The 14,836-nt window shown below is 42.8% G+C and overlaps 1 protein-coding gene across 1 annotated transcript; it reads left to right on the forward strand.

Moving 5' to 3' along the window:
* LOC113576313 lies at positions 1-14,568 on the forward strand. Its single transcript, XM_035521736.1, has 13 exons — positions 1-259; positions 2,198-2,259; positions 3,251-3,509; positions 5,330-5,397; positions 7,712-7,768; positions 8,173-8,274; positions 10,476-10,490; positions 11,799-11,885; positions 12,032-12,034; positions 12,295-12,492; positions 12,716-12,788; positions 12,977-13,066; positions 13,500-14,568. The coding sequence occupies exons 1-13, from the start codon at positions 136-138 to the stop codon at positions 13,676-13,678; spliced, it is 1,317 nt and encodes a 438-aa protein (XP_035377629.1). The 5' UTR covers positions 1-135; the 3' UTR covers positions 13,679-14,568.
* The last annotated feature ends 268 nt before the right edge of the window (positions 14,569-14,836 follow it).

Consider the following 14,836-nt stretch of genomic DNA (forward strand, 5'->3'; position numbering starts at 1 on the left):
TTGGACAACCAGTGTATTTCTTTCTATTTTAATTAGCTAGCTCCATAGCTAAACAAAGACCTGCTACATTATCACTGAGGAAATTAGGTTTTGTTAATTCCGAGCAACCTTTCCGCATGAAGCTGTCTATCAAATATGGGGGATGTCAGTGAGGCATGTTTGCTGGATTATATTTATTGCTCAGGAGGAAAAGTTACAAATACAGACTTGTTAAAAACGTATAAACCTTATATAAGCCATAGCGATTTGCATCTTCGTGGTGAGTAACCTTCGCTGTAGATGAATATTTGCTCCTCTTTTTTCTTATTGATGGTGGCGTGGGCGCAGCGCGCGCTGATGCGTTTCGCCACCGCCTCTCCTCGTGCGCGTGGCTTGCGCTCACTGCTAAATCATTCCAGCCAAAACGTGTGACTGTTCGGCATTCATCCATGTTATAACTCATCATTCGTTCTGTTCACCGTCGTCCCATTCATTGTACATTTACAAGAGCTTCCAGGCACACAGTAAACCCTCGAAACTAGATACAACAGTCTAGTAAACATCTGCTTTACATTAACGTCTGTGTAAACCGCTTCAGTTCCATCAAGAATCTTGTCGTTTCCGGTCCTGCGGACCACTCAGTGCTGCTCTATTTTCGTGCGGTTGCGTAAACTGTTCATAGCTCAGGAAAACGACCATTCTGTTCGTTGGCATAGGATTGAAGTCGTCCTAACAGCCAGCGCCACTCAGTCGACTGAACACATCTCAATACAGATCTATCACTGATCTCTGATTGGAATTTTGATTGGAGTCAAATTCGAAATACGAGTTGACGATTAGTCCTCCAACATTTAATATTTCATTTATAGTTGTTTTTGAGATTCATTCTAACAGTTTTAAATTGTTACATTTAATTACGAACTCTGTTATATAGTGTACATTGAGTTATGACAAATAATTACACTTAATTCATGTTCAGAAACGTACCATGGTGTACCATTATCCATAATGGCTGCCATTTGGAGGCTTGTTTTCTCTCCAGATGCTCTGGTGCAGTTCTGACGTTTCTGTACATCTGGCACCGTCTGACAGTGCTGTCAAGATATAATTATTTCCAAAAATTCCCAAATCTGCAATGATATCTTATGTTTCATAATCTCTTGGCTTTATGAAGTGGTTGTGAGAAGACTTTGGGCAGTTGCTATTTTCTCTGTGGGAATCTTGTGACATTAAAGTCTCCTGATTCCATCAGGGCAGCAAGCTAATGAATAACCCTAAAAAAACATAAACTATGCTCCTCTCACCACCAGCCCAGGAATTGAGCTGTCTGGGCTGGTCAAATACTGGCTTCCCTTCCAACTTCCTGTTGTTGAGGATGCAAAATGCACAACTGTCCTCCTCTGAGCCTCTCTTTCCCCTGGCAGGAAAATGGGAAGGTTTCAGCTGTGCTGGGCATGCTATGTATACTGTATAAACAATTGCAGCTGCATTCTCTAAAACACTAAAACGCAGTATCAAGTAGATTGGTGGTATTTTAATGCTGATTTTTTTTCCCCACAAGGTACAGGGAACTTGTAGAGAGTGTCCCTTTTGAATACACATTGTTGTAGGGAATGGAAAAGCCTGTCTGATACGGTCTTTCTGCTGCTACCCCTCATGTTTAGTCATGTACGTGGGTCTACTCATGAGCTTGTACTCATGCAGGGGTAATGAACCAGGGGTCTGCTCAGAGTTCCCATTGGTCAGTAAAACAGTTCCAGACAGATCTTGCCCAGTCCTCAGACAGGCATGAGGTTAGGGCCTACTCACTAATCTTATTGACATAATATCGAAACAAATACAATGTAAGAAGGAACAAGAGAGTTCAAAGATTTCACTTGTCATGAAGCAAAGTTCCACCAGTGCAGTGTCCAAGCGGTTAAGGGTCAGTGCAGTTAACAAACTGAAACCTGTTTTGTTAGTATTTATAATCTAGTAGCTGCAAATTGCAGAAATCAGATCCATCCTAATTTTTGGCAATTTAACCGTCTTTATTCTTATGTCTTGTCGCACCTGCATGCACTCAGGAATTCCACTTGTAAATGTTTCTCATGTTTCTTTTGTATTGACATTCATTTTATTATTTTTTTTTTGGGGGGGTTATGATGACCCTTGAGTCTCAGAGTCAGAGATTACAGAAAAATGCGCTTCTCACTGTCAATTTTGTGTGTCTTTGCAGCCAAATACAGAGAGGAGTTCAAACGCATCATCGACACTATTGCTGTGTGTAAATCTGAGAATGTAAGTGAGGCTCTTATGCTCTTCATTATTTCATCATTTAAAATACATCATTCCCTTCAGCACCATTAAGAGTGTTGTCCTAAGATGATTAATGCTCAGATGTTCACAGTAACTGAAGTATGATTAAATTATATTGCTTCCCCTGCTAGTCATTGTAAACCTAATCTGCATTCCCTAAGGACCTAATTATAGTGTATGTGACTGGGCCTTGTGTGCTATTTCATAGTTTACTAGCCCATTGCTACTGTCATAAAAATGTAAAAATAATTCCCAAAGAAAAACATTATTTGCAAAATCCATCCTCGTTTGGTAATAAGCCATGTGAGAAGTTGTTCCTCTCAGATGTTAGTATTTATGTTTTTTGTGATTTCAAGTAATTTGCCTCTTAAAGGGATATTCCAACTTAATCTCTTTCAACTTATTCTCTGTCTACTACAACAAAGAAATACTTTGACAAATTTCTGTATATTTAAAGCAGAGTGGAAAATAATTTCAAGCATGTAAAATGACAATAAACAGGGCAAGTAGTATCATAAATGCAAAACTCTAATTCTGTATCAGATCATTACAGTTAAATGCAGCAAGTGTTAGGTTAGACTGGTGTGAGAATATCTTACCAAGGGTGTATGTAGAAAGATGACAAAAAGATGCGTCTAATGCAGGTTTAAGTTGTTACATGTTGAATTTGGGATCATTTGAAATGCATCGTCGGATCAAACTGAATTCACCAGATAGAATTAATTTTTTTTCTTTGTTAATGGGAACATGTGTCCTGCTCTTATGTTGGTTTTAATAAAACTGTCACTTTATCTGACTCAAAGTCTGTTGACTGATGCATTTGAAAACCAAGAAGTTTCGTCTATGAAGCATTTTTTAAATTGTTTCATTATATCTGTGACTGCTAGGGAAACTGTGACAAAATGCTTTTTAGGTGGGACTCCAGATAAAGGCCATTACCTTCTCCTCGGGCTCCCTTCTGTTTACCCCTCAGGGAGAGAAATACCTTGTCCTCAAAAAGAAGTATAAACAGCTGATGCAGGAGCGTGAGTCTAAGAGTGGAGCTGAGGCTGAGGCAGAGGCAGGGAGGCAGTGTGATCTCACAGAGCTCCGGAGCTGGGCGCCAGCACGACAGCCAAGCCCGACTTCGATGGATGTCGAGCAAAGTAGGAAACCAGCGCTGGTGGCCTGGTGTGAAGCACCTGCTATTACAGTCTCTGAAGCCCAAGTGGAAGAGCCTATAGAAGATGTGAGTATCCCATGTCTCCATGTACTCAGCCATGGCTAGCTGAGGGCTAGCAGTTAAGTGGATGTTAGAACAAAACAGCTCAGCCACCGCATTCAGATTAGTGTCACCAGGCAAACCCACAAAGTTAACTGCAGTGGTGTGCGTTAAACGTTCTATATGGAGGGTCTCGCGTGCTTATGTGGAAGTGAGCACTCGGGTAGATTGCACATTAACAGGGCACTCGTGAGTTATTTCAAGAGATGAGTTCTGACTTTTGTATTTGTCTTCACTAAAATTCAGTGAATATCAAGAAGTTCCTCATCATTCACTGCATGAGATATACCTCATGAGATATACCTCCTTGTCTAATGCCTCATTCTGTTTCTGGAGCGCTCATATACATTCCTCGTTCCGATACAATGAGTTTGTCCAACCTGTTTGCTGCTAGAAACGTTGTAGAAATGTGCATGGTTACAAGCTTCAGCTTTGAGCTCTCTGGCGATCGTGCACTCTCTCTGACAGTGCCAGCAGTTCAGCACATCCTGTTCCAGGCGCTCACTGAAGCGTGCCATCTGGAGATGAAGAGCACCCAGTGATAAGTCAGCCTCTGCCGGCCACTTTGCAGACATTTTATCTTTTGCATGGAAGTGCAGCTGAGGAGCAGTTAGACTTCCTCATTGTCGCTAATGGTCAGAATCGCCTAGACCAGCATTCTCTGCTCACACTGAGAGAGGGTGCAACTTGGAGCCCTGCACTTCTTCGGAAACGCCCGATTCAGCTCTTTTTCTCATTACCATGAGCCTCGTGTAGTGTTGGGGCTACCCTGTAGAGACATAGCCGAGCCTTAAATCATAAGGCTAGTGTCTGCTTGTCGTTTAGTTGTTCAAGCTTTATCAGAAAAAAACACTGCCTTATCTCAGCTAGAGTTATGCACATAGCTGGCTTTCAATATTTTCTGTGAGACATTTTTTTTAATTATGTTGAAGTTACAGTGGACGTCTTTAACCACAGAGACATTGCTTGGGCCACATGGCTGAGTGTCACTTAAGTTTCACAACAAACAGTGCCAGTACTATTCTTAACTGAATAGGTGTGAGTTTGAACTGCTAAACATCATTTACATTTACAGCATTTAGCTGGCAACTTTTATCCAAAGCGAATTACAGCTGTTAATGCAACTTAAACGGTTGAGGGGCCCAAAAGTGGCAACTTGGTAGTAGTGGGGTTTGAACCGGCTTCTTCTGATTTTTAGCCAAGTACCTTAACCACTGAGCTACCACTGCAAACAGGCAAGAGTTGTGTTTGTTTGTTTGTTTGTCTATCTATCTATCTATCTGTCTGTCTGTCTATCTATCTATCTATCTATCTATCTATCTATCTATCTATCTATCTATCTATCTATCTATCTATCTATCTATCTATCTATCTATCTATCTATCTATCTATCTATCTATCTATCTATCTATCTATCTATCTATCTCCTTCCTTCGTTCTCTTCCCCTCGCGTTCTCTTCTTCTTTTCTGTGACTTCAGTACAATTGGATCATTGTCTGTTGTGAAACTTGGACAACAGTTTCTTGCTGTGAGCACTGACCTGGAACATGACTCAGACCAATAACATGTGAATTTTATATAAAGCTAACTGTCTAAATGTCCATGGCAGGAATGTTCTTAGGCCTGTGGTTGCTACCTGTACTGTGTATAGTTCAGCTGATGAGGAGAGAAGGCCATACCCAGTGAATAGGAATTTTCTCATATAGGGTTTTAGTGTCTAATAACTAAGCAGAAAAGTGTTGTTGTTAAAAGTAGTTCTCTAGGTCATTTCTGGGTCCTCTGCGTGTTTAGGAGCAGAGAGACAGTTGACAGAGCCTGCAGACACAGAGGAGGAGCTGGACAAAGTCTCAGAGTCAAAGGTTGGCGAAGCACTGTGTTTATTTTTTTTTTTAGTTTAAGCCATTTTAGATTACAGATTTACAGAGCCTTTGTAAAATCTTTTTTGATTCGTGTTGTGCTGCTGCTCCGTTCTGTACCTACTTCAGAGACTTAAACTGAATGCAGCCTCTGGACAACGATTGAAGTCGTCAAGTAATCGACTTCTCTTGCGGTGATGCTGTTTGTAACCACCAGATGGCGACAATTTAATGAATTGGATTTGATGCAGACAAGCTTGAAGCCAAGAGACAGTACAAACGGGGCTTGTATTTCCATGTTAGAGATGCTCTCTTTTCTTGTGTAAAACAGCTGCATGCTCCACCTCATTAGAGAGACGATATTCATCTGTGTCCTCAGACTGTTTAAATATGCAGCGGCTTTTGGTATAGATCGCTTTTAAAACACGCCTAAAGACTAAAATCAACTGCAATTTGGTCTTCCATTATCCTATTACAGTGTTTTAATTTATAAGTTTAATATTTCCATTATACAGTGCGTTAGTTGGGCAGGGTGACATAACAATCATTTATGAAAGTTTGTATTTCTGTAAGATAGGCTTAAGTAAAAATATTATTAGCATTTTTGTTCTTAATATTTTATAATAAGATTTTTTAGGAATGGCTATTAAATGACTAGACCAACTCAGCCTGAGGATTGATATGTGGGTACTAGAGCATCACCCTGATTACAGTGTTCATCTGATGACAAACAATAGCAGGTAATGGTCACGAATTCAGGACATCTGGGTGAAACTACGGAGTATGAAAAGCCAAGAATAGTTTAGATTGATGTGTTAATTTTCAACAGTCCAGTAAATGTTCATTCATTCAGCATTATATTAAAACGACATGCATGGTTTTGAAATGACTCTGGTCAGGAGCGTCTGTTTTTTGTCACACATTTATTACAAATGTAGAGTGTTACTTGCTGTACTTCCTCCTTTTCATGCTTGAGTGTCCTTTTCATGAAACTGAACCCATCCTTACTAATTACTCTAAGAATCCTGTATATGAAATGTTCGTAACTGTTTTACTGCCATAAATTTAATGTGCTTATTTTTTAAAGTGCCCCACCCCCTTTATAGTGAGTTTGTGCTGAGTCTCCAGGGCAACACTTGCATTTTGTTTGATCACAAAATAATCTGGATCAGAGGACATAAGTGTTCAGACCTTGACAGTTATAATCGATGCAATTACCTTCCAAAGTTTTTCCTTTTTCCTTTCCCATTCATGTTTCCAGTGGAAAGGGTATCTGGCTCTGTGCCTGAGTGGTTAAATGTGGTACCTCTCACAATGTGAAGGGGAGTCATTTTGGACGGTTCTCAGCGTCCACATGAAAGAATGTGTGTGTTTGCCCACTGTCAGGCTGACCACTGCTCCCCTGCCCTGAGAACAATTAGCAAACGAGCGCTTGGCTAAAATCAGCAAACTGCTGTTTTCCTCTGCCACTTATCCAAGTGACTGACACATTGGTAGGCCTATATAAAATAAGACCGTCCCTAAGTATTGGCCCCTTGTAAAACCGAGTTCAAGAAGACAAGAAAATCCACTGCTCGAGCTGTTTGGCTTTCATTGAAGCCAGTTGTCTATTTCTGAAGGGGTTCTGACTCCACAGACCCCCCCCCCCCCCCCCCAAAAAAAAGGAGTTGTGTAAGGAGGGCTGAAAGTGTGAGGGTCACCTGGACACTGCGCCCTGGCCCGCTGCAGCAGAGAACCAAATGTCTGGGCTGTGCGCCAAAGCTCTTTCCTCATTTCAACCGATTGGCTGCTTCGTATGTTTGATGTCTGTTACCATCACTGCGTAATGCCGTGTGTTGATCAACAGAAAGGCAGTGTTTGTCTTTTTACTGTTATAGCCGTCCTCCGACCAGAGGGTCCATTTCATTTCCCTCTCCCTGATGTGCGTTTTATTTGTGGCTTGCTTGCTGTGCTCACAGTGAACTTGGGCGTTTTCTGCTTGACTGAGCAGAGTGGTGTGGCAGCCTTTCCTCCAGGCACGCAGCTGCTACAGAGAAAGAATGCACGATGCTTTGACATGTGATTTTCGAGTACTGATACCCTTTTATTTCTGACGTCAGAGTTAAGAATTCCATTAGGTAAAATCAGGTATAACTGTGTATCAACACCTCTCTCACTTTGTCTTTCTCTCTCTCTCTTTTTCTTTCTTTCTTTCTTTCTTTCTTTCTTTCTTTCTTTCTTTCTTTCTTTCTTTCTTTCTTTCTTTCTTTCTTTCTTTCTTTCTTTCTTTCTTTCTTTCTTTATTCTCTCTCCCTCGCTCACTTTCTCTCTTTTCCAGTCAGAATCAGAGCAAGAGGAGGAATGTACTGGCAGTGTTGGCTCTGCTGTTGTGGCAGTAAGTGGCTATCTTTTTCTAGGGGTTTTTTCCTTTTCTCAGCCGTGCCCATCCTTAAAAAAAAAAAACAAACAACCAAAAACCCCCACAAAGTTTTTATTTAGAGTTGGAGTTGAGCTGAGAGCAGAATATCGTTCACAATAAAACCCAAGCAGTATACACACAAACAAAGTGATATGATGTCATAAGTCTCAAGACAAGAAGCACACGGTGTGCCTGGTGCTAATGACACTGTAAATTATACCGCGGCGTCACAAAAGCCCCCTGCAAGTTAGAAGAGACGAATCTCTGTAGTTGATCCTGTGACTCGTCCGTTTGAAAACGTATGCAGAACAGACGCATGCCTCTGAGCGCATGTGCTCATTTATCAGCCTGACCGGGTGCTGGGGCTTGTCCTTCTGTAGCTGGACCCTATTGAGAAGGAGTGGATGTATTCAGCAGCATGCGGCAGACTGCCTCACCTCACCCAGCTGCTCAAGCAGGACGCCTCGCTGGCCAACAAAAAAGTAACCAGAGTTCCGTCCAGACCAAAGTCAGACCTCAGACCAGCAATGCCTCAGCACTGCCATATAACTCAGAACACTTTGTTAATGAAAAAATCCGGCAAAGATAATAAATATGTTAAATGACAGATTGTTGGCTAATGATAGAAATAAGACTGTTCTTTTTTTTTTCTTTTTTTTTGGGGTTCTCCTGTTTACTCCAACCAGGATTTTACCTCAGTAAGTACATGTTTGTAATTCTGCAGCTTTGTAGGTGTGTGGTGTATAATTTCAATGTCTGTATTTTAAGTAATGCCGTTTCTTTTCGCTTCTTCCTTTCTGCTCGGATACGTGGTCATGCCTTTTTACTTGAAGGGGGTGAGTGAACTTTCAGTTTTATATTCTATCTTACTGGAATGCAAGGGGGCTGTTTTGTGTACTAACGTGTTGGTACAATTGATACAGAGGCAGTAATTCTTATTAGAATTCTTATGGACTCTTAAAATAGCAAATGAATTACCGATCCCTGGTTCTGGCTTCCTATGAAGTCCCTGACGTTGCATAGTCCCTGTTCCTGTCCCCAGGTGTGATGCAGAGGAAAGCAAAAAAAAGCTCTATCCAGAGCCTGCATTTCAAAGGCCTACCATCAAAAGGATTATGAAAGATGGCTTTTTAGCTCCTGTGCCCCCAAACAAATCCCTTTATTTGACCCCTCTCCCCCCGTGTGCTTAAGAGCTTTAGAGTAGTGTTTGTTGTCTCTCCGTGGCCTAGAGTTCTCACACCATCTTTACTCGGACCACCTTCCAAGAACCACTAAGCCGCTCCCTTCCCCGCCTGGACAAGATACAACAGCGACTATTGAAGTACACGGGAGATTAGGCGTGACCTCAAAGACTTCAACCACTTAAAGATAATCTGAAAGTAATAGAGCAGGCTAGGATTAATTGGACAACAATTGCAAGCATGTCCCTGGAAAGGTGGCATGTTTAAGCCCGGGGTGGCTTTGATGCCCGCCCCGCCGTTTGCCAACCCAGGCCAGCGTGCCAAGGCTGCTGAAGTCATGCGGGCCAAGACGCCACTTTCCTGGGCCTCGGGATGTCCCATCCCAGGCATGGCAGAGCCAGAGTGTGAGCGGTGGGCAGGGAAGGCCCAACGCTGGTAAGCAGAGGCTGGGAGCGCCAAGGGATGAGGCCTTGTCGGCCTTCCCAAGTGCTGGACAGGGATTTTCTCCCGCTTATATATATTTTTTGACCTCCTGACTGACTCTAGTCTTCCTCTTTGGTGTTGGCTTCAGTCCTTGATGCACTTTAAGCAGTTAAGCATCGTCTTGAGCTTCTTGGTAAGGAAAGTACCCTGGTGGTGTAGGAGCGTAACCTGACACGAGCATTATCTTGTTTGGTTTCCGAGTGTTTGAAGTGCCTGGATGGGGTGGTGGGGTGGTGGAGCGGGGGATTCCAGCTGCGCCTCTCGTGGGGCAACCTGAAAAATAAACGCCAGCTATCCCAGATGCGGCGTAAACATTCTTTTGCCTTTGAGCATCGCAGGCTGGACAGCTTCACACCTGTCAGTCAACGAGCAGAAGATGGATAGTGTGTGAATGAAGAACCACCTGTAGCTGACCCTAACCCCTAGTTCCCTTTGTCTCTATGTCTCTTCTGCATGTGCTGCACACCATGCCCCCTCCCCACTGGTCGTGGACCACTCTTCCTTCCTCTAGTTTGTAAGTATATCATTTCCCTATTGCCTCTCTTCAAATGTAGTGAATATGTGTGGCACAGTGTCCTTTTGTAATAGTCTCCTGGAACAGGACACGGAGGTGGTATTTTACTTAGTATGGCCAGGAGATACCCCGCTGGTTTGAGACAGGAGCTTGAGCAATGAAGACAGGAGACGCCACATCCTGTTGGCCGTCGTCCGTCAAACCCGTGCGGCCCCCCTGCCTCAGAGAGGCCTGTCAGCTTGTCACTCAAGCGGTGCGGCAGCCAATCCGTCTCCAGGGTGCGACGGCGAAGACAATGGGCCTGTAGATAGAGGAGCCAGACTCCATTTATCACAATCTGTCTCAGGGCCTGGTTGGCGGACACACCCCGAAGAGGGCACTGGGCCCGCCCACCGCTGCAGGGCCCGTGGAGTGGAGTGGAACTGAGAAGCTTCAGCTACACCAGATGCTGTATCTCCTCAGATAGTCAGATGGAGAATTATTTCCTAAATTATCAAATTAAGAGGAGTGTGTTTCTATAGTAAAAAATCATTTAAAAAATAACCACATCTGACGTGCAGAATAGAATACAAAAAAAAAAAATATATATATATATATATATATATATATATATATATATAATATGTGCAACACCGGTAAGTTCCAAATGGTCATTTTAAGATGCATTCAAAAGGGAAACGGTTTAAATTTTCTTTCTGTTGGTCTTGTCGGATTTCATCATGTACCATTCGTTTGTTTAGAAGCCTTTTATGTGCAATGTTTTGTGAAATTTGCTTTTTGTCTCCCCTGTGCGTATGTGCCTGTTTGCATTTTGTGTGTTTGTTTGCGCTGCTTGAACTTAAAGTGCATGTTTTTGGAAATGCTAGTTTTTTGCCGAGTGTGCACACATCTCTAGAGCACATCTCTTTTCTGTTGCTCGTGAATGTTGTCCATTACTAAAGCATCAGGTTACTTGAAATGTGCTTGCGCGCATGAGGTAGGGGGAGGGAGCGACAGCAGCGTGTTTCAGTGTTCGTGATGGGCTTGTCAGTGGGCTGATGCCTGGGTGGGTCCTCCATCATAGGGTCATACCAACATCATCAATCTTCCCCCGTGTGACAGGCCCCTCCTTCCCCCGCAGTGGGCTCACTGGTTTGTTGTTTTGTAATTAGGCCGCCATTAGGTGGCAGGAAACCGTCTCCTCCGCACGAGACCCCCCACCCCCCCACCGCACAGCTGGACCCTTCCATCCAGACAGCCAATAGGAGGCTACAACCTCTGCAACTGTGGGAGTCACGAGGGGCCGGGTCAGTCAAGCATGGTGTGGAGTGGAACATGTAGGGCATGCTGCTTATAACTCCTGCATTACAGCTTTGGTCTTGTGATCTGGGGAGTGTGTGATACCCAGGAAGTCTTGTCAAGGATTGCATCACTGGTGGAGAGTCATAACCACAGAAGGCCAGTCTGGCTTCAAGCTTGCATCTCATCCAGCCAACAAATTAGTAGCTGAGTCCTCAGTCTATTAACTACGTTTTGCTTGATTGAAAAATATTGCCAGAGAGTCAAGATGGACAACCCATGTGCTGTATATGAAACTGTACTTTATTCCATATCAGCAATGCTTTCAGCAAGTACATGTGGCTCAGGTGCTTTACCATGTTACACAAATTGTGTCTCTATGATTTAAATTGCACAATATTAATAAGGCAGCAACTTGACCATGAATGTGTCTACAGAAGTGCTACATGACATCATGTTTTCTCGCTCTCTCTCTCTCTCTCTCTCTCTCTCTCTCTCTCTCTCTCTCACTCACTCTCACTCACTCACTCACTCACACACACACACACAGACTGCTCTGCACTGGGCTGCTAAACACGGAAAGCAGGACATGGCTGTCGCCATGGCTGACGCTGGAGCCGACGTGAATACCAAGGCTGTAAGTCATGCTCTTAGTCTCATGCAGTGGCATTTTGACAGCGCGTAGTAAAAAAAATACTTTGGTGAAATATCAGACAAGGTTGTTTACAATATGTTTAGAAATTGAATCACTAATCCAGTGTTTCGCTTGTTTGTTCTTTTCAGCATGTAAGTAACTGCCCTTGATTTGCTGCGTTCACGTGGAAAACAGCCCTGTACAGCTGATGACGTGTTGCTCACATGTCTACCTGCCTGCCAAAAGGTTGGAAGTTCAGAGTCAGCAGCTCTGCCACAGCTCCTCTCAAAGGGACAGCACAGAGTGCAGCTGCGCGAATAAACGCGGCCGCTGTTTCAGAGCGCACATTCATAAATCAAACCATGTCACGTTAACCGCTTCCCTTAAACAATGTCCTCACGTATTCCAATAGCAGGACTCTGAAAAGAGCAATTGCACTGAATTACCAGGCAATTACCATGCTGTCGTTAGGGTTTGTTGCTGTAACCTCAGTTCATTTGTGTCCTCTCGGTTATGCTGTCTTTCGCTTTTCTCCCATCTCCCCTTGGCTCCTACTCTGGCTCGGGTGTGTGCATGCTCGGATGGATTTGTGGCATGGGACGCACAGGGAGTAAGTGCTCTTGTGTCCTCTTTTAGTTCTGTCTACCTCAAGACACACAGCGGCCACCTCATACCCACACACACTGGCCACTAAATTAGGCACGAGTATCTTAGCGGTGCATTTTTAGATGTGCGATTTTCTCCCCCCCCCTCATTCAGCTTTTTTCGTATAGGACAGCTGTCACATTGCTATTCACTGCATTAAAACTTTCTACCTCCTTGCTGTTTGACAGGGATACACACCTTTACACATTGCTGCGCTTCATGGTCACCGCCATATAATTGATCTTTTGATCACCACCTATGGTAAGCATCAACCAACATGATGAAATCCTGATAACGATGACGGTTTTAATATTTGTGAACAGGTAAAATAAATTCTTATCATGTTTGATGGTAACATATAATGCGTCTAAACCAATAAAGTGTTGGCTTCGTGAGCGGAATTATTGCAGTTATGCTTGAAAAATGAAAAATTCCGGTTTTCCTGTCAGGAGCCAAAGAAAACCTGAGAGACTACAGTGGTCACCTGGCATCCCATTACCTGAACATACAGAAGACGGTGGAGGAGCCCAGTGATCTGAGTGAGGCGATGCAATCCTTCAGTTTGCACTTGTGCATGTTTCTTGTGTTAACGGCTGTATTATTCAATGAAACACATATGAAGGTATACTGAAAGCAAGGTGCTCAATTCCTAAACTCATTTAGATTTTATGCTTTAATGCTTTTTATTTTAGGACTTTCACTTTACTCAAATGCAGGTTAATTTAATTAAAATGAGTGGAAAAAACAACTAGAAAAGTTCTCATCTAGCAAAAGCAACACATGAAATGGAGTAATATTTTCACTAGGATGGAACATATTTGTAATTTTTTAAAAATTACATAAATGACATCTGAAGATAAGCCAACCTAAACAGTGATGAGAAGCTTTTAGAATTGCTTCTAGACTTACAGGATGAATTTCTTAAGGAAGTGCAGGATGCTGGTTTTGAGTTGTGTCTTTTTCAATCTGAAGTTTCAGAGTACCACAGCCCAGCCCAAGTGAGCGAGAGGCGCAACAGGAAGCTCAGTTCACTTTTTCACTCACGGAAGAAGTGGGGATCCGCAGAGGAGCTGGCTCCAGTGCCAGAAGAACGGACTGCCCCCCAACAGCTCACGATCCCCGCTTTTAGACCCAGGAAGTTCTCCCGCTAGGACTGTGCTCACCGTGGCACCCCAAACTTTCCATGGATCAGTGTTAACAACAATTTTCTTCACTTTCAAGGGTGTTTGTTGATTCACCTTATGTTTATATTCTTATTTTGGTTTATATGGTGAGGTTTTATTAAAATACCCTTTTTTTTTTTTGCTCCTTTTTTGTTGTGTTGTACGAGAGGCATTGATTAAACACACGTTCACACCCGCTTGTTATATCAGGTTTGTTTAATGAATCTTCTGTTGCTGTCTCTTACACAAATGCAAGCTGTGTTCTGTGGCGTCAGATCATGTGAGGTTGCTGAATATTTGTTACACGTGCCTGATCCTTTTTCACATACAAAAAACGCTGCCAGAGCTGCTCGCCTTTCTCCTCTTTGTTGGTTTGCCCTTGTAACTTTTTTTTTTCTGGTTTAAAAAAAACCTCATTTGAGATGTTTTTACATTATTTTTAAAATGTTTCATTATTTAAATTTTTTCTCATAGTGGTTTTATTGAAAAGTCTTAAAAGCAAAGGACTAACAGGGTCATGCTGCTACCGTTCATCTTTTCCTTTGGTCTACAGAAGCATGTTCCACATTGGTTGCTTGTTATTTGGTTATACATTATTTGCCGTCTATAATTAATGAAAGGTATTATGTGTAATAATTTTCAATAAGGTGTGAGATTGAATTTGTCTAGAAATGGACCTATTTTGTAATGATAATTTACTAAACAGAGGAAATGTAACAATATTCATTTGTGCCTTGAGCTGGGAGTTTTCTTTGTTTCCTTATTTTTTGCTATTGATTACTCCCGTTGTAGGGGTTCAGAAAATTGTAATGCTGTTTTGCACATCATTGTTTTTGGTGTGAGGAAAAAAAAAGAACTATAAATGATATTTTATGCTTCATTGTATTTTTCTCATTTGTACCGTCAGACAGTTGTTCCATGTGCAAGGCTGTGATTATCAACCATTAGTAAGCTCTCCTGGGATGGCAGGTCTACACAAGGTGCTTCTTGCGCTTGCAGCCAGTCCCCGGGCCCCAGCCTGCAGCTCCAGGCGCTCCGAGTGCTTTGCCGTGCTCCTTCCTTTCATTCCGCTGACGGTTGAGCCTAACAAGATTACACCCTATCAGATCTTCCGCTTCGCTCCACGAGCCCGGCGGTTTTCCACCT

This window comes from Electrophorus electricus, chromosome 22 (genome assembly GCF_013358815.1).
Source record: "Electrophorus electricus isolate fEleEle1 chromosome 22, fEleEle1.pri, whole genome shotgun sequence".
NCBI lineage: Eukaryota > Metazoa > Chordata > Actinopteri > Gymnotiformes > Gymnotidae > Electrophorus > Electrophorus electricus.